The sequence below is a fragment of the Pteronotus mesoamericanus genome, unplaced genomic scaffold (assembly GCF_021234165.1).
Source record: "Pteronotus mesoamericanus isolate MK-2021 breed Mesoamerican mustached bat unplaced genomic scaffold, CSHL_Meso_final contig_84, whole genome shotgun sequence".
NCBI lineage: Eukaryota > Metazoa > Chordata > Mammalia > Chiroptera > Mormoopidae > Pteronotus > Pteronotus mesoamericanus.
The window spans coordinates 1680271-1700880 of record NW_026555267.1 but is presented as its reverse complement, the minus strand read 5'-3'; the positions used below and the strand labels follow the sequence as shown (position 1 = coordinate 1700880).

General features: G+C 54.1%; 1 protein-coding gene across 2 annotated transcripts; it reads right to left on the bottom strand.

Annotated features, from left to right (window-relative positions):
• Window positions 1–116: 116 nt before the first annotated feature.
• On the bottom strand, window positions 117–16628 carry PDK2 (pyruvate dehydrogenase kinase 2). 2 transcript variants are annotated; one of them, XM_054585389.1, is made up of 11 exons: window positions 14878–15052; window positions 14416–14557; window positions 5277–5348; window positions 4738–4922; window positions 4379–4468; window positions 4100–4177; window positions 3121–3197; window positions 2933–3031; window positions 2644–2751; window positions 1857–1970; window positions 117–1287 (listed from the first exon to the last, which is right to left on the bottom strand). In XM_054585389.1, the coding sequence occupies exons 1-11, from the start codon at window positions 14921–14923 to the stop codon at window positions 1147–1149; spliced, it is 1152 nt and encodes a 383-aa protein (XP_054441364.1). In that variant the 5' UTR covers window positions 14924–15052; the 3' UTR covers window positions 117–1146. The 2 variants fall into 2 exon arrangements, with proteins under 2 accessions (XP_054441364.1, XP_054441363.1); XM_054585388.1 differs by lacking the exon at window positions 14878–15052 and adding an exon at window positions 16374–16628 and having other exon boundaries at window positions 119–1287.
• Window positions 16629–20610: the final 3982 nt, after the last annotated feature.

The following is a 20610-nucleotide window of genomic DNA, read 5'->3' as shown; positions in this document are numbered from 1 at the left end:
AGGGTGACTATGCTGCCGGGCGTTCTGAATGGATGGCTGTCCTGCTGTCGTGCTTGTGGTACACTCTGAGTCATGCCCTGAGCCGGTCAGGGCATCCCGAGCCCGCCCGTCATATGCTGGTCACAGGGACCGCAGTCTGCGTTTGTCTTTTGTTGTGCATACCCCTCCCCCAGGAAGGCAGCCGGGCCAAACTCTCATTGGATCTCCGCTTTACTGTGGATGTCACTATCGCCGTCACAACCACTGGGAGGAGCACACATCTTTAACCCCCCGTGTGCCAAGGGGAAGGGTGGGGGGCGTTCAGGGCTATAAAACTAGCTATGTACACAGCATTCTAGGGGGAAAGCCAGCCCATGCACGCATGTGTCTGGGCACGGTGGGAGTTGGGGTCTGGAGCTCAGGCGGACGGAGGGGATGCGAGGTGGGCAGGCAGGTGTGTGCACATGAGGACGCTCGCGGAAGGGCTTGCGGAGCTGCGGAAACACGGCTGAGGCTGCCTGGGGGGCTTCAAGCAGCCTGGCTGGGCACGTACCTCAGGGTCCTCCCAGGGTCCTCCACTTTAGGGATGAGGTCCTAGTGAGAACTCCCTCCCTCCTAACCTTGACCTGAAGCTCAGAGTGGAGGGAGAGAGGGGGCTGGGCCAGGTCCCAGCCCAGAGATCCAGGGGGGCCACGCCTTTCCCCACCCACTGAGTGCCTTCCTAACTAACACTGACACAGGACCTGGGGTGCCTGGGCACACTAGGGGAGTAAGGCAAGTGGGGGCGTCTGTTTGGAAGGCCAGGCTGTGGAGGGCAGTGAGGGGGACCCAGGACCCCTGGCAGAAAAGTGGCAGCACTGGTCTCAGAGAGGGGACTGCCATGGCAACGTAACTCTGGGACACCCCAGCAGGGCGGAGACATCCCCCAGTCCTCAGGGATTGCTCACAGAGATTGGACACTGGGGAGACCACCTAAGGATCTCCACAGAGACAGACTGGCACTTAGGGGCCACCATTGGTCACTGCAGTGATTTCCATAAAGATAGAAGCTGGTCACCAGGGGGAGTCTCCCCCACCCGGGGGTGGGGCGGGGAGGGTAACCATGGTGGCTGGTCCCAGAGACAGCAAGCAGGCCATCCTCTCGGGTGCAGAAGAGTGGCGTGACACCTAACTGACACGGTACGTGGACGTGTTCTTGGGCTCCGTGCTGGGTACACACCAGTCGCCGGCCTCCTGGATGGTCTGGTAGTGGCGCCACGCAGACTTGTTGTAGACAGGCAGGCGCTCCACCGAGTCCGTGGACAGGGCCTGGGGAGCATCAGGCTCAGCCTCTCCCACGACCCTATGCTTCCCCGGCTCCTCAGCACACACCCTGGCCCCAAGGTGGGCTGTGGCAGCCGCTGACTGTGGTCTGTATGTCAGCCCAACCAAGTTCTGGACATTGGCTGAGACGACCAACCCTGGCCCAGGAAGGCCTTCAGGGGGTCTGTCCCTCTGAGTCTTGCTCCTGCCCATTTAAGGAGGCTGATCACTCAAAGGATTAAGGAGAGCAAGCGTGCAAGGAGGCTGGGCTGTGGGTTCTTGGAGGTCACTAACTCTGGGCCTCCATCTCCTCCTGAGCTGAGTGACAGATTCTCTGTGGTTCCCCCTTCCTTCTGGGTCTCTACAACAGGGGTCTTAGTCACGGACCATGGACTCCCTGAAATTGCCTGCCAACTCGGGAGCGTCTCGGGGTTGGGAAACCGTAGCTTTGCTCTGAGTCTCAGTCTGGAATTGGGAAAGGACCGGTGGGATGGAAAAGAAATCTAACAGCAGGCGGTCCTGCCTAACCTGTCGGCAAACCCCAGCAGCCAGGCTCTGCAGGCAGGGCCCCTCACCTTGAGATAGATGACAGCGTCGGTCCCAAAGCCCTCCATGGAGAAGAGCTGCAGGTCCCCCTGGAAGTACTTGGCATAGAGGCGGGAAATGGGGAGCCCGTACCCGAAGCCAGCCTGCATGGGGACAGGAAGGGACTATGATGAGGAGGCTGGTGCTACAGTGACCGATTCACTGAAAGGAGTGCTGAGCTGGGGCTGGGGTGGGAGAAAACACAATAAAGCGAAGGCTCTGAGGCAAGACAGGAGCTGTGTGACGAGGGAGGTCAGTCTGGGGGAGGGGGGCAAGCTGCGGAGGCACGGAGGGTGGGGGCGCGGGCAGTTAGCAGGGCAGGGAGAGGAGCAAGGCCCTGGGAGCCAGGCTGTCTGGGCAGGTCACGGGCTCCTCTGAGTCTCAAGTTCCCAGACCCAGCTCTGCCTACTCCACTGCGAATGGACAGGGGAATGTTAACGAACGGTGATTAGTAACTTTGTGGGGAGGTGCGGGGAGAGGGAGAACTGAGGAAAGGTCACAGACAGACACCCACAGACAGGTAGGGAGAGGCAGGCTGGGCAGAGGTAGGAGGAGCAGGCAGGCCCAGCCCGGGAGAGGTGACTGACATCTCTCTCTCTCTCTCTCTCTCTCTCTCTCTCTCTCTCTCACACACACACACACACACACACACACACACACACACACGAGATAAGGAAGAGGGAGACAGGGAAGAGTGATGATCTGAAAAGGAGAGAGGAAGAGACAGATGGGTGCGCTTTGGGAGGCAGGAAGGGAGCTGGAAGGAAGCCACCTCACCAGCGGGGTTCCCCCGGTTCCAGGCTGGGGGGTGGGTGCGGTGGAGTACATGTAGCTGAAGAGTTGTTCGATCTTCCTCAAGGGGACACCCCCGCCTCGGTCACTCATCTAGGGGGATGAGACATGTCAGCGGCTCTCCAGACCTGCTTTTCACATTGCTCTACCCCTCGGCACCCTTGATCTTCTCCTGGGTTTCCTCACCCCCCAGGGTCTTCCCGAGTCCATCTCTGGGCAGGAGGGAAGCCCCCCCCGCACTGCTCTCTGACCCCCAAAGTCAAGGGTCACATACTTTGATGGAAAGATCTTCCTCGCCCAAGGCCACCATGACCTTGATAGGTGGGAGCACAAGGCTGGATTCATGGCTTTCCACCGTCGCTCGCATGGCATTCTGCGGAGGGAAAGGGGTACGAGATGAGTAAGAGAAGCCTAGCCCTAACCGCGCCCCCGACAAAGCACCATACCCCCCAGCCTCCTTACCTTGAAGAGTTCAAAAAGCATGTGGTACAGGTGGGAGGGTACATAAACCATGTGAATTGGCTGTTTGGAGTTGGGTGCTGCCGGGGAAGTCAAGACCAATGATCAGGAAATTGTCAAGAGGTCGCCAATCAGCATTCATTCACTGAGCACCTAGCACACAGCACTTACCCACCATCTATTAGCTACCCGTCTGCTCATCCATTCATCCACTTACCATTCACTCAGTGCCCATTCAACCATCTATCCATTTAGTAGCCATCCATTATACAATGTCCACCCATCTGTCCATCTGACCATCCATCCATCCACCCATCCATCATGTCCACTCAACATCCATTAATTCCTCTATCTACCCATCCAGTGTCCATTCAACCATCCAGTGGTCCTTCAGTCTAAGCATCTGTTCAAACATCTACCCTTACCATCTGTCTATTCATTCAGAGAGTACATATCCATCCTTCCATTCATTCACTGTTTACCTATGCATCTATTCACCATTTATACATTCAAGTAGTATCTATCTATACTATACCCAGTCTACCAGCATTCACCTAGACACTAGAATCCCCTGGAGAGCTTTTGCACCTGGCGGGAGAGGGCAGGGGTGCTGCCCAGGGGATCCTGACCCCAGTCTTCTGCTTCCCAAGAATCACTCCAGCCTGGAGTTTCTTCACGTTAGGGACTAAGTGTTTTTTTCCCTGGTGTCTGGCACAGAGCTTTGCAGGTAGCAGGAGCTCCGTAAATGTGCAATGGATCAATGAATGGAGGAATCTCAAGCCCTGTGCTGGGCAGTGAGGACACAAAGAGAAATAAAATTCAGCCCTGCCCTCTTAGAAATTCAAGTCTAGAAAGTGGCCTATCTCTGCCCCTTGGTCTTGGGCCCCAAACAATTCAAACAGTGCAATACAGAGGTACATGTGGGACAGGCGGGCCTCCCTGTCACACACACACACACACACACACAGCGCTGCTCACTCACCACTGATCTCCTGGATCTCCAGGTCAGGTGAGGCCATATAATACTTGTCACACAGGAGCTTGGCCATGTCATAGGCATCTAAGAGGAGAGAGGCCATTCAGAGAAGGGGGTGGCCCACCCAGCAGGCAGTCCTCTTGGCACCAACACTAGGCATCACCAACATTAAACCCAAGGGTGCAAGACCCCTCCCCACTGAAGAATGGGCCACCCTCTGGCCAGGTGTGCTTGGAGGGCTCACTGGGGCACCTCTGCGGGCCAGGCGCAACCGGGAGGGCTTACCTTTCACCACCTCAGAGATGTTGCAGTTGGGGTCAATGCTGCCGATGTGTTTGGGGTGGGCTGGGTTGGTGCTGCCCTCGAAGATCAGGGCTATGGGGGGAAGGAGGGTGCTGCAGGTAGGGCTGCAGAGCCCGTCCCGCTCTACCCCCACCCCAGGGCTCTCCCCTCTTTACCTCTCCTTGTAAGGCCTCTGACCCTGAAGCAGCAACCCCCCATTGCTGCCCGCTCTCTCCTCTAGCACTGACCCCTTCAATGAGAGTTTTATGACGACTACACTGAATACTTGTTAAAGAGGTAACATAATTTTGCATCCTGTTAACAGTTAAAACGGTGAATTTCATGACTGCCCCCCAGCTCACTGTGCTGGTTGATGAGCATGCGGATGGAGATGCGGCTGAGGTAGAAGCGGTCCAGGAAGTACTGGATGTTCTGGTTGGACACGGGGTCATCACCGTAGGCGTCCTTGTACTCAAGCACGCCCTGCGCCATGGTGGGCACCACATCATTGTGGCGGTTCCGGATGGTGACCAGGGCCTCAGTGAACCTGTGGGGGAGGGCATTGTTGGCCCCTACCCAGGCCCAGCCCCTGGGACATCCCTCAAACTCTCCTCCACTTCTGACCCCCTCTGCACAGTGTCTTCACCCACTCAACCCTTCGCAACCTGACGATGATCACACAGCGCCCACCCCGTTCCTCCCAAAGCCCGCCTTGACTCTTCCACTGCCTGCCCGACGGCCTGGACCCCCATCACACCAAGTGTGCCTCATCAGACTGGGTATCTCTGAGGGCAAAGGGGCATTCCTTTCATCCCGCTGGCACTTCTGCCCCTGGGACTGTGACCTCAGATGCCACTCGCCTATACGTGCGCTCCTGCCCCCAACCAGGGCCCTCACTCACTGGCTAAGGGTATGATGGTCCTCTGGGTCCTTGTCCAGGAACTCCATGATGTCCAGGAGACTCTGCACATACCTGGGGGCAGGGGGAGACATCGCCTCAGCTCTGAGCGGGCCCCCTCCCCACCTGACTCGGCTGCCCTCACTCTGGCTGTGCCCCTCCCGTGGGCACCGCCTGGAGCTGTGCCAGCTGATCACAAGCTGCTTCACAAACTCTCTCACTCCCTGTCATCTGTACGTGAGTCTCCCTGACAACACAGCACATTAGGCAAGAAAAGCTCCCATGTGTTCATCCCCTTAGAGCACCCTTGCTTTGGACTCCCGGAATGGGAGTCTTGGAAGGGCCTTGCAGGCTGTCCCATCCGTAGGGTCTCAGGCAGGGCAGGGCTCACTTGACCGAGGGCTGGCAGTGAGAGAAGGCTGAGGCAAGTCGCTCTACCTCCCCGAGCCCTGTCATGGAACAGATCTTACTGTCTGTCCCACAGGTCGTTGCATGCCATGGGCACAGCGAGAAGAGTGGTCAGCCCAGGGCTCCCCCCGAGTGGACTCAGTGAGGAGGATGACAGACCACACCCCTGACTCTGGACTGGGCGGGTTGGGGCTGGGCACCAGAGCAGTGCAATCTGCCCAGGGCGCTGGATTACATGGTGAGTAGGAAGAAGCCGGGGGCGAGCAGGCAGGCCCAGCTCTGCCAAGCTGGAGAGCACACTCCACTCCAAAGGGCCCAGTGGAAAGAGGCTTGCCCCCTGTGCCCCTCTCTCATAGGCCTGGCCAGGAGGCCAGCTCCCCCAGGATCTAGAAAAGGGCTGGCTGACCACAGGCAGTGCTGGGAAGCCCTGACTCGGGGACAGCAGGAGGCTAGCTTCTGCCAGGGAGTCAGGCCTACCCACGGCAGCAGGGGGCGCCATCCTAGAGCCACCGTCCTCTGTCCCCCAGAGCCAGGACACTCAGTTTCCCTGCGAACATGCCCAGCTTGCAGCTTGTTCTGCTGGGGAGGGCCAGAGAGCGGAGCCTCCCTCTGGCAGAAAACTTCAGACAATAGGAAGGAGCGGCTGCCTGCAGCCCAGAGCAGGGAGGGCCCCTGGGGCCTACCAGTCTCTCTAGAAAAGGCCCCGCCCTCCCTCGCTTAAGATTGGAGAGAAGAGGGTGAGAGAACTCGTTCTGGAGCTGGCTCCACCGGGTCCCAGTCCTGACTTTTCCACCTTGAGCTGTGTGGCCCTGGGTAAGTCATGGAACCTCTCTGGGCCTGAGTTTCCTCGTCAGGTAAAGGGAGGGTCACTGCTTTTTGGTGAGGATTAAATGTGATCATCAGCACAGTGCCTAGTATATAGTGAGCACTCCCCAAATGTTTGCTCTTGTTATGAATGGTGGTTCAAACACTGTCAACGACTGAGTGCATCCTGAGTCCCCAGGCGGCATGTGACACCCTCCTCCTGGTTGTACTGGGCATAGGCTCTGAATCACACTCTTTTATTTTTTAAAAATATCTTATCAATTATGTTATTACAGTTGTCCCAATTTTCCCCCCTTTGCCCCCCTCCACCCAGTACCCCCCTTTCCCTCCAGCAATTCCCCTCCCTCAGTTCATGTCCATGTGTTGTGCACATTAAGTTCCTTGGCTTCGCCATTTCCTATACTCTTCTTAACATCCCCCTATTTTGTACCTACCAATTATGTCGCTTAATTCCTGCATCTTTTCTCCCATTCTTCTCCTTCCCTCTCCCAGCTAATAACCCTCCAAATGATCTCCATATTTGGTTCTGTTCCTGTTCTAGTTTCCTTAGTTTGTTTTTTTGGATTCAGTTGTTGATAGTAGTGAGTTTGTTGCTATTTTAATGATCATAGTTTTGATCTTCTTTTTCTTAAGTAAGTCCCTTTAACATTTCAGCTAATAATGGCTCAGTGATGATGAACTCCTTTAGCTTTACCTTGTCTGGGAAGCACTTTATCTGTCCTTCCATTATAAATGATAGCTTTGCTGGGTAGAGTAATCTAGGTTGTAGGTCCTTGCTTTTCATCACTTTGAATATTTCTTGCCAGTCCCTTCTTGACTACAAAGTATCTTTTGAGAAATCAGCTGTAGTCATATGGGAACTCCTTTGTAGGTAACTCTCTGCTTTTCTCTTGCTGCCCTTAAGATTCTCTATCTTTACCCTTTGGCATTTTAATTATGATGTGTCTTGTGTGGTCCTCTTTGGGTACAACTTGTTTGGGACTCTGTGCTTTCTGGACTTGTATGTCTCTTTCCTTTGCCACATTGTTCATTATTATTTCAAATAAGTTTCCAATTTCTTGCTTTTCCTCTTCTTCTGGCACCCCTATGATTTGGATGTTGGTATGTTTAGAGATGTCCCAGAGGGTCCTTATACTATCCCTGTTTGTTTGTTTTTTTTTCTTTTTTTCTTCTTGCTGTTCTGGTTGACTGCTTATTTCTTCTTTATGTTCCAAATTGTTGATTTGAATCCTGGCTTCCTCCTCTCCACTAATGCTTCCCTGTAGATTTTTCTTTAGTTCACTTAGTGTAAACTTCATTTCTTCCTTTATGTTGCTGTTGTACTCAGTGAGTTCTTTTGAGCATCCTGATCATCCGTGTTTTGAACTCCATATCTGAAGGTTGGTTATCTCGATTTTGTTTAGTTCTTTTTTCTGGGATTTTGTTCTGTTTTCTCATTTGGGCCAGATTTCTTTGTCTCCTCAGTTGGGCAGCCTCCCTGTGTTTGTTTCTGGGTATTAGGTAGAGCTGCTTTGACTCCCTGTCTTAGACGCATGGCCTATTATAGAAAAGGCACCTGTAAACTGTGTGGGGCGGAGCCTTAGGTAATCGCCAGGGCAGGGCAACCCACTTCACCACTTTGTGACTGTGTGGGGGAAGGGCTTGGGGAGGGAGCAATGCTACTGCCTGGCTTCTGGAGGTTTGCCTGACACTCACCCCATTTCTAGTCACTTCACCCACTTTCCATAGGTGACTGGCACCTTTCCAGCTGTTGCCCTGGTGGTGAATCCCAGAGTGGGTGGGTGTGCATATGTTCTAAGTCTGTGTGGGCCTTTTAAGCTGAGTCTCCTGAAAACCCATCACTTTCTTCCACTGCCCCAACCCCCACTGGTTTTTACAGCCAGAAGTTGCGGGGATTTATCTTCCCAGCACTGGAACCCTGGGCTGGGTGGTCTGGCCTGGGGCTAGGACTGCTTGCTCCCGAGATATCCCTCCCGATATTCACCCACCATACATGAACGTGGGATCATCCATGCCACCTCTCCACGCCACACTGAATCTCCGCACCTCTCCACCCAACTCTGAGACTCCACTCCTCCTACCCAACTGGATGAACATGGCTTCTTTAAATCCTTTGTTGTCAGACTTCCATCAGCTCAATTTTTTTATGGTTCTGGGTGTTATTTGTCTAGAGATCTAGTTGTAATCCTTTCTATGACTGTGTGAGGAGGTGAAGTGTGTCTACCTACGCCTCTACCTTGACCAGTGAATCATACCATGTTGTTAATCAGTCAGGCTCCGGGGACCCACTGATGTCAGGAACAGGGCTGTCCCAGCCCTGGTGCACCCTGCGCTCGACAGGGGGCAGCACGGTCACTGATGGGGGGAGCCCAGGGGGCAGACAAGACCAGCTTCCCCTCGGCAGCCCCTTACCATCCTGGAGCCCCAGCAGAGAGTGGCACTCCTAGAGCCTCGCCTCATGTCCCTGGAGAACAGTAACAGCCGACACTTACACACTGTCCGTTAGTGTCCACCTGTTCTCAGAATCTACACTGGGTCACTCATCTCCCAGTAGCCTTGATGAGCATACAGTATATTAAGTCCTCACTTAATGTTGTCACATGTTTTGTGACTTTAAGCAAAATGTGTATAACAAAACCAATTTTACCACTGGCTAATTGATATAAACATCTCATCAATGTTATAATGAAATGACATAGACTGAAGCAATGGTTTTCGAGGACCTGCAGTATGTCCCCCTTTCTGCAGACAAGGAAGCCAGCTCAGAGAGGGCAGGTGATACGCCCCAGGCCACACAGCAAGCAGCTGTGCTGCAATCCAAGCCCAGGTCTGTCTGATGTCGAGTCTACACCACATGGCCAACTGTTCACCATCTGCACTGGTCCTAAGAGCAATGCTGATGTCGATGGTCATGTCAGGCAGCATTTCCTGGGCACCGGACTTGTGCCAGGGCTCTGCTCCATGCTCACCTGCTCCCCCACTTCAACCTCCACCATTACGCTGTAAGGTGGGTGCCGCTGCTAGCCCCATTTTACAGATGAGGAAGTTACCCTGTAAAGTGAGGATTCTCTCTCTCAGACATGTGTGACTCCAGTCCCTTGTTCCCTAATCATACCTCGGATAAAGCTTCTGCTCACGTGTTTCTTGGAGGGATGTGGGATTTGGGGAGAGAACCTGCAAGTATGCAATGCTGGGGACAGGTGGAAAGAGAAAGGGGAGCAGACCAGCAGGAGGGTGGGGGCCCTGGAACCCATTCCCAAGCCCCAGAGGGCAGGCAGAGAGGAAGGGGTGGGAGCTAGGAGGCCCTGACCAGCTTGGCGACGCTTGGCCAGGAGCAGGGAGCAGGGCGGGGCCCAAGTCCCAGCACCCAACCACAGGCTAATTGCTCTAGCTGCTAGCAGCGCTCCTCCATGTCTGCCAAATGAACCCGAGAGGACAGAAACAGGGCCTGGTCGCATGGCCAGTGAAGTACAGCAAAGGGCACCAGGATGGATTGGCAACAGGCAGTGCCTACCAGTGCAGGTATGGAGAGAGCTGCCAGCTGCAGGCCTCAGCCTCCAGGGCTGCGGAGTAGGGTTTAGGATCCTCGTGTACCTCCCTCACAGGGCCATTCCTGCAGGGGAGTAGTTCTGGGTGTCCTCTTGGAAGGGGGTGCAGAGGATGAGCAGGATTTTCCCAGGGGGCCCCAGGGAACTGGCACACCCAAGGGTAGGGGCCAGATCTTGGTCCTAAGGGGAGAGATGCTGGGGCTGGAGCTATACTGACTGGGCTGCATAGCCTGCCGAGGGCCAGAGGAAAAACAAGACTTGGACACGGGAGGCCTGAAAGCAGTGGCACAATGACAGAGGAGTCACTTCAGGTTCACTCGCCCTCGGCAGGCAGAGGAAGCAGCGGGGTCCTAACACAGTGTGTGCGGAAGGCCTGGGCCTGCTGGCCTTGCCAGTAAACAAGGCCTCCTGAGACTCCTTGGGGAGATCTAGGGCTTCCTCCCGCCCCATCCCCTAAACCCTGCCTTTTGAGGCTTTCTATCCAGTCCAGAGCCATGGCCTAGGGAGGCGCGGTGGGGGGGGGGGGGCAGAATTCCAGGGAGGAGGAGGAGAGAATGTGGGCGCGTGTGCGTGTGCAGGAATGTTGGAATGAGCATGCACTGCAGGAAGTGCGCAGAGGCTTTTGTATGGGAGCGGGGGGAGTGTGCGTGGGTCTGTGTGCCCACGGGTGTGTGCGAGTGTATGCACCATGCACTAGTGCCCACGGCCACTGGGGACAGCGATGTGGACAGGGCGATGGCCGTGTGAGAAGTGGACAGGCGACAGATGTGTCCTGAATCTGGAATCCGCTTTGTAAAAGGGTGGCGGGTGGGGACCCCGAGCCAGGCAGGCTTGGGTCCCATGGCTGACCATGCCCTCAAGAGGCCACCGAGCCATTCAGGCCCCCATCTGTAAAATGGGGTTCACTGCAGTCGGCACTCAGGGAAGATGATGCACGTTGCTAGTCTCCACTCTGATTATGTAAGGTGGCTGAGGCAGCCAAAGGAGGATTTGGCTAAAGCCCCAGCTCTGTGCCTGGCAGAGCAGGCTCTGGATGCTGGGAGGCTGTGTTGGTGACGGTGGTTATTCTTTTTAAGGACAAGGATTGTGCCTGCAGGACGGGGTGGGGTCCTTCCTCGGTGGGGTTTGGGGTCCATGCATCTTGCTGACAGGCAGAGAAGGTTCCTAAGAAGGTACCGACCATAGGGTATGGACTCCCATCCTCACCCTACAACCCCGGCCAAGACTCTTATTAGTGACAGGAGTGACTCTCTGTCCCTGGGTTCTGCTCTGTTTCTAGAAGCACATCCCCACCAAACCCACACCCTCTCTCAGGCTCCCTGGGAGGAGTCAAGGTTGCCCCTTTCACGCTCCAGCAACACTGGCCAGCAAAGGAAATCCTGCAATGTGAACCCTACTTTCGCACTGACCTGTGATGCGGAATCCCTGACTCCAGGTCCCTGCCCCAGAACACGTACTCTGCCTTGCCCTCCAGCTCACAGAACCTGCTCCGATCCCAGTGCCCCACCGGCTGAGTGACGTCAGACAAGGTGCATAATCTCTCCGAACCTCGGTTACTCATCTCTGAAACGGGGATAATAGCAAGGCCTGCTTCATGAGGTTATTGTGAAGGTTAAGTGGTTAATATGTGGACACACTTAGGACAGTCTCTGCGGCACAGCAGGCCCTCCAGGTTAAGCCTGCTTTTGTCATTGTCATCATCATTATTACTACATTGTCTAAGAGAACTGCCACAACCACATCATCTTTGGCCTGGAGGTGCTTCAGCCCAGGAGTGATGCTGGGGACTTCACTTGTGTTCACGGACTTCCCGACACTTTCACATCCAGCAAGGGCATCTGGCCCTTGGAAGCAGCCTGGATCTCCATTTCACAGATGAGGAAAACAAGGCTCAGAGAGGTTTGCCAAGGACTGAGCGTCCAGCCAGCAGCAAAGCCAAGCCTCAAAGTCAAACATGCTGACGCCACACCCAGGGCTTTCCGTCACCTTCCAGTCACTTCCAAAACAGGGTCAGTTGAGATAACTTATCAGGTTCATTTAGAACCAGGACTTCTCCCTCGCTCGTGGGCAACGGTTCCCGCCTAGCGCCCCTCCCCAGCTGAGCAGAAACCCCATTAGCTATTACCCCGCTTTGACTCTGAACCACCACTGCTACTGGCAGTTGTATGGGACCTTCCCACCTCCCAAAGGGGAGGTTTGGTTCCTCATTCATCAGACTCTGAGCCTAGAGGCTCTCCTGCCAGACTCCCGAGTAGGTCACTCCCCTCCTCGCATGCACACTCTGCCCACCTCCGCCACCTCCATTACCCAAGCTGGTGAGTGGGGGAGGGGGGTTCCGCTGCAGAAGGAGGTGTGCACGCTCTCAGGGCAGCCACCCCGTCCCTGTCTGGCAGTCCTTCCTTCCCTCACGTCTCATTCTCTCTGGCTGTAGCCGATGCCCATTCTGGAAACAATGTCCACTGGCTGTGTCTTCAGTGGGTCAGACGCTCCAGCAATCCCTTTGCCTGTTCCCCTCTAACCTGAGTCTCCCCCTGGGAAGTGTTCTCTCTTGTCTAACTTCACTCCCTCCTGCTGCCGGCTGACATTATTGAGAGAGGAGTAAGTCCGGCCAAGCCCACGCATGTGTAACATTTTCCAGAAAGGACTTCGTAGGGGCTGGGGACACCACGGGCAGTTCAACAGCTCCCTGCCCCGCCCTCCCTGCAAGCCCCTGGTTCTCCCAGGAACACAGTGTCCTCGGAGGAGCCTGAGAAGCCATGCCCTGGCGTCAGGGACCAGCTGGAAAGGCAGCCATGTCAATCAGCCAGACAAAGCCGGAGAAAGGGTAGGGAGAACAGATGGCACCTTCTGTCTCCTTCCCACAACTCCCACACCGCCCCACGGTAGGGAATGCTGGTTAGCGCAGAGGTCTTGCACCGGTGAGGGACAGGACTCAGCAAGGGGTGACCTGGTTGGGCTACATGAAAATCATCTCTGTCCCCCTACCCCACCTTCACAGCTTTCTCTTATATCACTATATCCACAAAGTAAGTTCTCTGACGCCCTAGCTGGACGCTCTCCTGCCTCCACACCTTTGCACAAGCCGTTCCTTCGGCCTGGCACGCCCTTCCCTTCTTTGGGCACCCCGTAAGGCCCAGTGACACATCGCCTCCTCTGTGCATTTCATACCGATTTCAGCTTCCCCACAACTTTGTGATTTGGCTAACGTTCACTGTGTACTGACTGTGTGCCTGGCTTTGTGCACAAAACACTTTCCTTCCCATGTCTCATTTAATTAGCATACCATGCATATACAGATCCATGCAAAGAAAAAAAAGGCTGAACGGGCACCAACAAAACCTTATGAAGCATTAACAGTGTTTGGCTGGTAGCAGCTGGCATTATCTTCTACCAAATGTCAAGGTGAATGTTTAACTCCCTCTAGGAGGAGGGAAAACCCCAATCAATGTTACTTTTAAATAATACTTTTATTCTTAATTTAAATATAACTAACTCTTCAGCAGCTCACTGCCCCTACCACGGTCCACTTAGTACTGAATTTGCTTTCTTTTATTCTCCCCGAGAGAGATCGTGGACTCCCCTAGTTTGACCTTGGGCTCAGAGTTGGTATGGTGTTCCTGAATCCAAAAGGAAACCACAGCTAGACCACACCCACTACAGCCAGAACTAGGAAGAGATTTCTGCACAGGTTCCACTGAAGACCAGCCTCAATTAGCCACTAATACACCCAGTCACAGAGTAAACGTGTTTATTTTTCATGTGACTGGCATGGGCTAATGTCATCTAGTTACTTAACCCTGGACAGAGTTCTTGAGTGAGCTTTACAGAGAATTTTCCTCTGGTACTGCTGCTTTGGGCAATAAACTTTTGATCTTTGCCCTCAGAAACCCTTTGGGCGTGGGTCCTATGTCTATTTGAGTGTTTTCCAACATCCAAAATAGTCTGACTTGTAGCTAGGATTGTAACATTTAAAGATTTGCTTCTTCCTGTTTCTCTGTTTCCCACAAACCCCTCAGGAGCTGGGCTTTCAGGACCAGGGTGGGGAGGGAATACGCTGCCATTAGCCTGGTTTGGGGTTTTGGCTGTGAAAACAACTTTCTAGGTGGATCCAGGGTTTCCAGAGAAAGAAAGGTGGTAGGTATGGGGCTGTCCCACAGACACAAGGCTAAGAGCTTGATCTTAGTCCCTGCTCTGGCCTAGCGTTTTGCTTGCCTTTGAGTCACTTCCCAGCCTCCCTTAGTCCTGTGCCTCCCTTCTGTCCCTGCCTCCGTGAGGCTGCTGGGAGCATGGAGACTCCATCTCTGAGCCTGGGGCATCTGGCAATGGAGTGAGAGGTGTGGGGACTTAGCCAGGGGTCTCACCAGCTCTGCACCAGCTGCACCGAGGGTGTGCCCAGCACCCGATCAGGAAGCAGGTTGATCTCTTTCATAATGTTGGCCAGGCGCACAGGCAGCTCTTGCCGGAGGAAGGTGAATGAGGTTTTCTCACAGGCATTACTGGACCCTGGTCGGGGGCGGGGAGAGGGAGAGAGGGGGTGAGCCCACATAGCTGCAAACCATCAAAGCCAGAGGACATCTCAGGGGTCAGGTTGATGAAATCCTTCATCTCTTGAGGGTTAGAGGAGAAGGGACAGGGGGCACAGAACAGGCAGCTACTGCAATGACCTGCGGTGTCCTGACCTCCCCACCCCCCGGTCTAACCCTTTGGGGAGCCGCATCTTCTCCGTACCCCCAGCTGAACCCTGCTTTCCTTCAAGCCCAGGGGCAGGACCACTCCCAGGCCCTAACTCACTTCTCTTTGTTTCCCACCTGGCAGACACTCACTTCGGGGGAGTTGAACTAGGTGGGCAGAGCAGCCTGGGAAATCCATCCCTTCCCAGGGCTGGGCCCTGGCCGAGGGGAGCTAATCCTTGAACCACCACAGCTGCAGGCTCTCAGCGCCATCTCTGGCCCAGCCCATCTTCATCCGGGCTGGTCTCGAATCCTATTGCAGAGCTGCCTGCCCTGCATTAACACTCATGCCCCGTGAGGCCGACAGGGCCAAAGGATGGTAACCCGTACACCCTGGTCCTTGGCCGGGCTTCAAGATGAAGAGGGTGATGGACAGAATGAGGCCACAGGCTAGAGTCAGCAGACCTAGGTTCTAGTCCAGGTTCTGCTTCCAACTCTGTCACCCAGGACATGTCACTCTCCTTCTAAAGGTCTCAGTTTCCCCCACTGTGCTACAAGTGGACCAAACTCTACTGTGAGCCCCTCCCAGCTGTGACATTTCTGTACTTGGGGTCCACCTAATCTGGATTAATCAGCTGCTGGGGACTGGGAGTGGGCACAGGAGGCTTTCCTACATCAAACGGGGCTGAGGGCAGGCGGCCAAGTCCAGGGAAACAGGTGCTCTGTGTCCTGGCTGCCACCTCCCTGCCCCCCCCCCCATCAATGACGCAGCTGTAACCTGAGCCAGACACTGTCTCCTCAACTCTTGAGAGTCCTGGGTACCCCCTCCTAATCCCCAGGTGGCACTATGGAAATACCATGTGGACAGACAGGGCCCACACAATGTCTGTTTCAGTCACCACACTGGCACAGCCTTGCTCTTGCACCAGAGCCTCCACCCCCAGGACACTGATGGTGGGTGATCCTGGCCTAGGAACCCAGGGGCAGTCAAGGGTGGGTACGAGCCGCCTGACTCCATCTCATGATGCCCTGGGCCCCTGCCCAGCTGAGGGCAAGCAGTCCAGACTGAGGGAATTTGATCTTCAAGTGTCCTTGCCCACTGTGACAGCTGGGGGCTGGCTCTGTCAATGTGTGGAAGTATTCTGGTCAGGGCCTCTCTCCTGCGGGCATCTTCTCCAACTGACCCCTCCAGGACCCAGGCCAGATGGCTGCACCTCCAATGCTGCCTTGTTACTCCAACCAGTATTCCCCCTACTTCCTCTGTCTTCCACCTTTAGAGCCAACAGGACCCTTTATGCCTGGGTACATGCTCCTAGCTCCCCGCCCTTAATATCACCACTTCGCTGCCCCTTGCTCTCCAAGGTCCCTCACAAAGCCCAGGAAGACACCTCGGACCCCTCCTATTCAATGACCCTAACTTCTTATTAATAATCCAGTGGAGAGTTTCTACAGCGGGGGGCGGGGGGTACCCAAAACGGTTTCAGGCCCGGGGAGCCTTTCCTCCCCGTTAACCCTTTCCTGCCTGTTCCCCTCCAAGCAACCCTTCGTCGTCACTTTCGCGTTCATCCTTCTTGGCCGAGAGCCCTACATTCACCCCACCCTGACCCCCGCGGGGCCCGGCGGCCAGCCGCCCCCTGCCCACTCCGTACCGAAGTCCAGAAACTGCTTCATGGACAGCGGGGAAGGGGAGAACTTGCTAAAGTGCTCGATGTACTTGGGCGCCCCTGCCAGGGGCGCATTCTTCAACAGCGCGCGGATCCAGCGCATGGCGGCGGAACCGCGGCTCCGGTTCGAGCTAGGGTGCCCGCGCAGGTGGCTCTCGCGCTCCGCTCGGCTCGGCCCAGCCTCGCCCGGCCTAGCGGTTTCACGCCTCCTCCTCTCCCCGGCCCTGGCGGTCCTCCAAGACCTGGCCAATCGGCTGGAGGCGGCTCCCTGACACCGCCAATGGCCGCTCACAAACAACTCTGGGACAGCCTATAGCTTCCCGCTCCGGCACGTGGCTTCCCCCAGGCCCGCCCCCTTAACCCGGGTAGGCTTGGGGAGGCCTGTTGTTTTCCCGAGACCGCGAGGAGAGCCCCGCCCCACCCTCGGCTCACTCCGCCTCCCCCAGCAAACTCGCGCACGGTCCCAACGGGTTAACCCCTCCCTTCCAGAAGCCTGTTATTATTGCTCCTTCTTTTACACTTCTTCCTTTCCTCGTTCCCTCCCCGAATCTCTGTCACTTGGCTTTCCTTAAATTGTCCTAGTAGCTTTCAAAGAATCCCTGTGCTCCTAGATGATCTTGTGTCACCTGTTCTGGTCCCTATCTGGTCTCCTTCAGTGGGTTCCCGGTCCGTATGTCAGTGACTATGAATTCTTGCAAGTTTAGGGATCAGGATGCAACTCTAGCATACAGACGCCTAACCCACTCACTTCATAAGATCCACCCACAAAAGAAGGTAGAGCGAGCCTCTACCATCACTGCTACGAGTGCAGTTTCCAAAACACCTTTTATTATTCCCTAGATCATTTGACCTGAGAAAGCAATCTTCTCTGCACTGGGCTTCCTGGGAGAAAGGTTCTAAAATGTGCTTTGTGCTGGAGGGCTGAGGAGTTCCCCTTTCCCCAGCTGCACCTGCTCTCTGGTAGGAACGTAGTGCGCCCTCTTGCGGTAGGACGTGGTACGTCTCGTCCTCCGACTCGCCCTTTTGCTTATTTTTGCTGTTTTTGCTGTTCACTACTGAGTCCTGGATGGGCACTTGCCAAGAGTCTAATGTGTGTCAGGCTTTGTGCTGGGAACAGGAAACACATACAGGATTAAGACGCTGTCTTTTCCCTCGATCCTGTCGTTTCTCAGTTTTGGAAATAGCTGCATAAGTAAATAATTAGACGAATAGTTGTAACAGAATGTGATTATAGACAACACTGAGCTATGTTCAAGGCTTCATATGGAAGGTACTGAATGAATAATAACCTATGTGCCAGGCACTGGTGCATTTTCTCACTTAATTCTCCAGACAGCTTTACTGTGCTATTAGGATCTCAATTTTAAAGATGAGGGAACTGAGGCTCAGTCAACAGCAAATCTGAACTTGTTACCTTCCCCTGCTGACAGCCTTTCAATGACTCTCTCTCCTCTCTCTCTCTCTCTCTCTCTCTCTCTCTCTCTCTCTCTCACACACACACACACACACACACACACACGCACGCATTTTCTCTTTGTCCACTTTTTACTGCAGCCTTTTGAGTTCTCACATGATCTGCTTTGGCTTAACTCTCCAGCCTCATTTCTCCACATCCCCCTGCTCAGCTCCGAGCCATTCTTCTCTACTGCCTGAAGTCAGCCTCCAATCTCCAAGCTATTGCAAAATGCTGTCTCTTCTACCTGGATCATTCTTTTTTCTCACCTTCAGCGTCCCATTCTTCAGGTCCCTGACTCTACCGCCTGGGTTATGTGCTCCCTCCAAGGTTTTCTTAGACCTCTTGAACTTAGTACCATTGAGCTCTTATTGCTCTGAATTGTAATCAGCTGCCAACTCATCTGCCTACTCCACTAGACTTTAAACTCCATAGGCAGGGTTGTGTCTGTCTTATTCACTGAACTGTCTCTAGCATCAGGCACAGCACCTAGCACATAGAAGGACAGAGAAGGTGAAAAAAAAAAGAAGTCGAGGTCACCAGGGACACATGCCACAGAGGTATCAGGAAGGACCACCAGACATCCATCCAGCTGGCAATTAGATCATTGACGATGTTGGTGACTGCAGTCTTGAAGTTGCCCAGAAGAATATATGAGGTGCTATATGTAAAAAGCCTAGCCCTGTGCCTGGCTCATAGTAAACAATCAGTAAATGGCACTTATGATTATTCTCAAAATTAAAGTAACAAGGAAAAAGGAGTAAACTCTGAGGCTAGGTGTAGGAGAGGGAAAGAGATTCCCCATGATCCTCTGCTTAGACCTGGACTTCCATGATGTGGACCCTGCGCTTGGATTACAATTCCTTCCGCAGAGATTGCTGCAGGGTGGTAACGGGAGTGCTGTGGTGTGGCCGGTCAGCCAGCTAGGTCAGGTGATGCTGAGGGAACCAAACCTCCCCCAACCCCAAATTACTTACTACATGTACAACGTGGGTTGGGACTCAGACTGACAAAAGCTTTATCTCAACACAGGCTTCCACAGCAATAGAGGCAGGAAGAGTAGAGCTGGGAGAGTTTCACCCAGCAATTCCCTGTCTCAGCCCAGAATTGATCCACTTACCTTCTGCTCATTAGTCACATGGTCTTATACCATCAGGAGGGCACAGAAAGTGAAACTGCACCATGTGCGCAGGTGGGGAGAATCATCTTATGGCTCCTTGTAGTGATACAAGAGACAGGACCCTCTTCTGGAACAACTGGGAGGGGCTGCAGCTCTAGGGAGCTCAACAAGCTTGGCGTTAAAGAGCGTCCTTTTGTAGAAAGAAAGCATTGTTGCATCTCTGCCATTATGTTTTTTGCATAAAAACATAGCTGCACCAATCATGAAAATGAATACTTTTTCTCACAAGCGAGTATGTGTGTGTATGACAGACTGTATGTTTTCATTCAAACAGCTGCTCACAAGAGACTGGGGCTGTGCCTCTGAAGCTGGCCAGAGGGATATATATATATATATATATATATATATATATATATATATCGATCCCACTTTTTCTTAAGAGAAGGTGGCTGCAAAGAACTGGACTGAGCTGGCTCAGCTAGAGCTGGACTTTGATAACCTACAATGTAGTGTTATTCCTGACCTGGTGAATGACACAGATTCTGGGAAACAGACTGAGGCCTCCTATGCCTGGCTTTTAGCGCTCTGGGTTGGGGCTGAGGTTTTCTTTCCCAGAGAAACTGGACATGCCACTGTCAACCAACACAGGAAGGAGCAAATAGCAGCACAGAAAGGAGAGTAGGGCGCTGGGCCCACGACTCCATGTGAGGTGGGCCCTTAGGGAGGGGCAGAGTGCAGGCAGCTACCACATTGAGATATGGGGTAGACGTCAGGAGCAGCTCCCAGGAGACTGGTCTGGGCCTGGGGGCTCTCAGAGGAGCTTAACTGAAGACCTGCCTCTGGCTGTCACCAAAGGTCACAGCCTTAGGGAAAATTAACAGAAGGACCTGCGCCACAGTTTAGAATGAAGTCATGGGAATAGCAGCCTTGCTCCCTTCCCTAGGCCTGGAGGGACAACCTTAGCACAGCGGAGGGAACGGAGGACTCGATCCAATGCTGTGTGGGGACCAATCAGCTCAGTACTGATGCACCCCGGGGGGGGGGCGCGTTTCCAGAGGGACTAAGGCTCCAGGCATTCCTACCTGGAGGCTGCAGAATGGGACTATGACCTTTCAGTCCTTCCAGCTAAAGAGTCACTTGGTCACCTTCTGATTAACTATCTACTCACCATGATACCTGTAGGCAGTGGTGGACAGTTTGAGACAGAAAAGCCAGTCTTTACTGGAATTCAGCCACCGGACTGGGACTCTTGGCTCCCCACCCCTGCACCCAGTCTTCCTCCACCGTGGTGCAGAACTACCTGTTACTACAGCACATAGTTCCCTGTCTCCTCCAGACTCTCTCATCACCCTCTCCCCTCCTCCTCCCCCAGAGCCAGGTCCCTCGTCGCCACTTTCGATTCCATCCCATCTACTCGGGTCTCTCCCCTCATCTTATGTTCTGCATTTCAATTCCCTGTCTATGATCAGCCCTTAGACTGGGGCATCCCTGAGAGCAGGGGCAGGTACCTGCTCCATAGATCTTCACCCTCCCAACGTCTAAGGCTCCTGCCTCAGGCTTTGTCCACCTGGGGGTCAGCTAGGTGTCATTTTTCCATCAGAATGAATGACCGTGGTGAGGGGTGGAGGCAGGTGCAGTGTGTACAAACT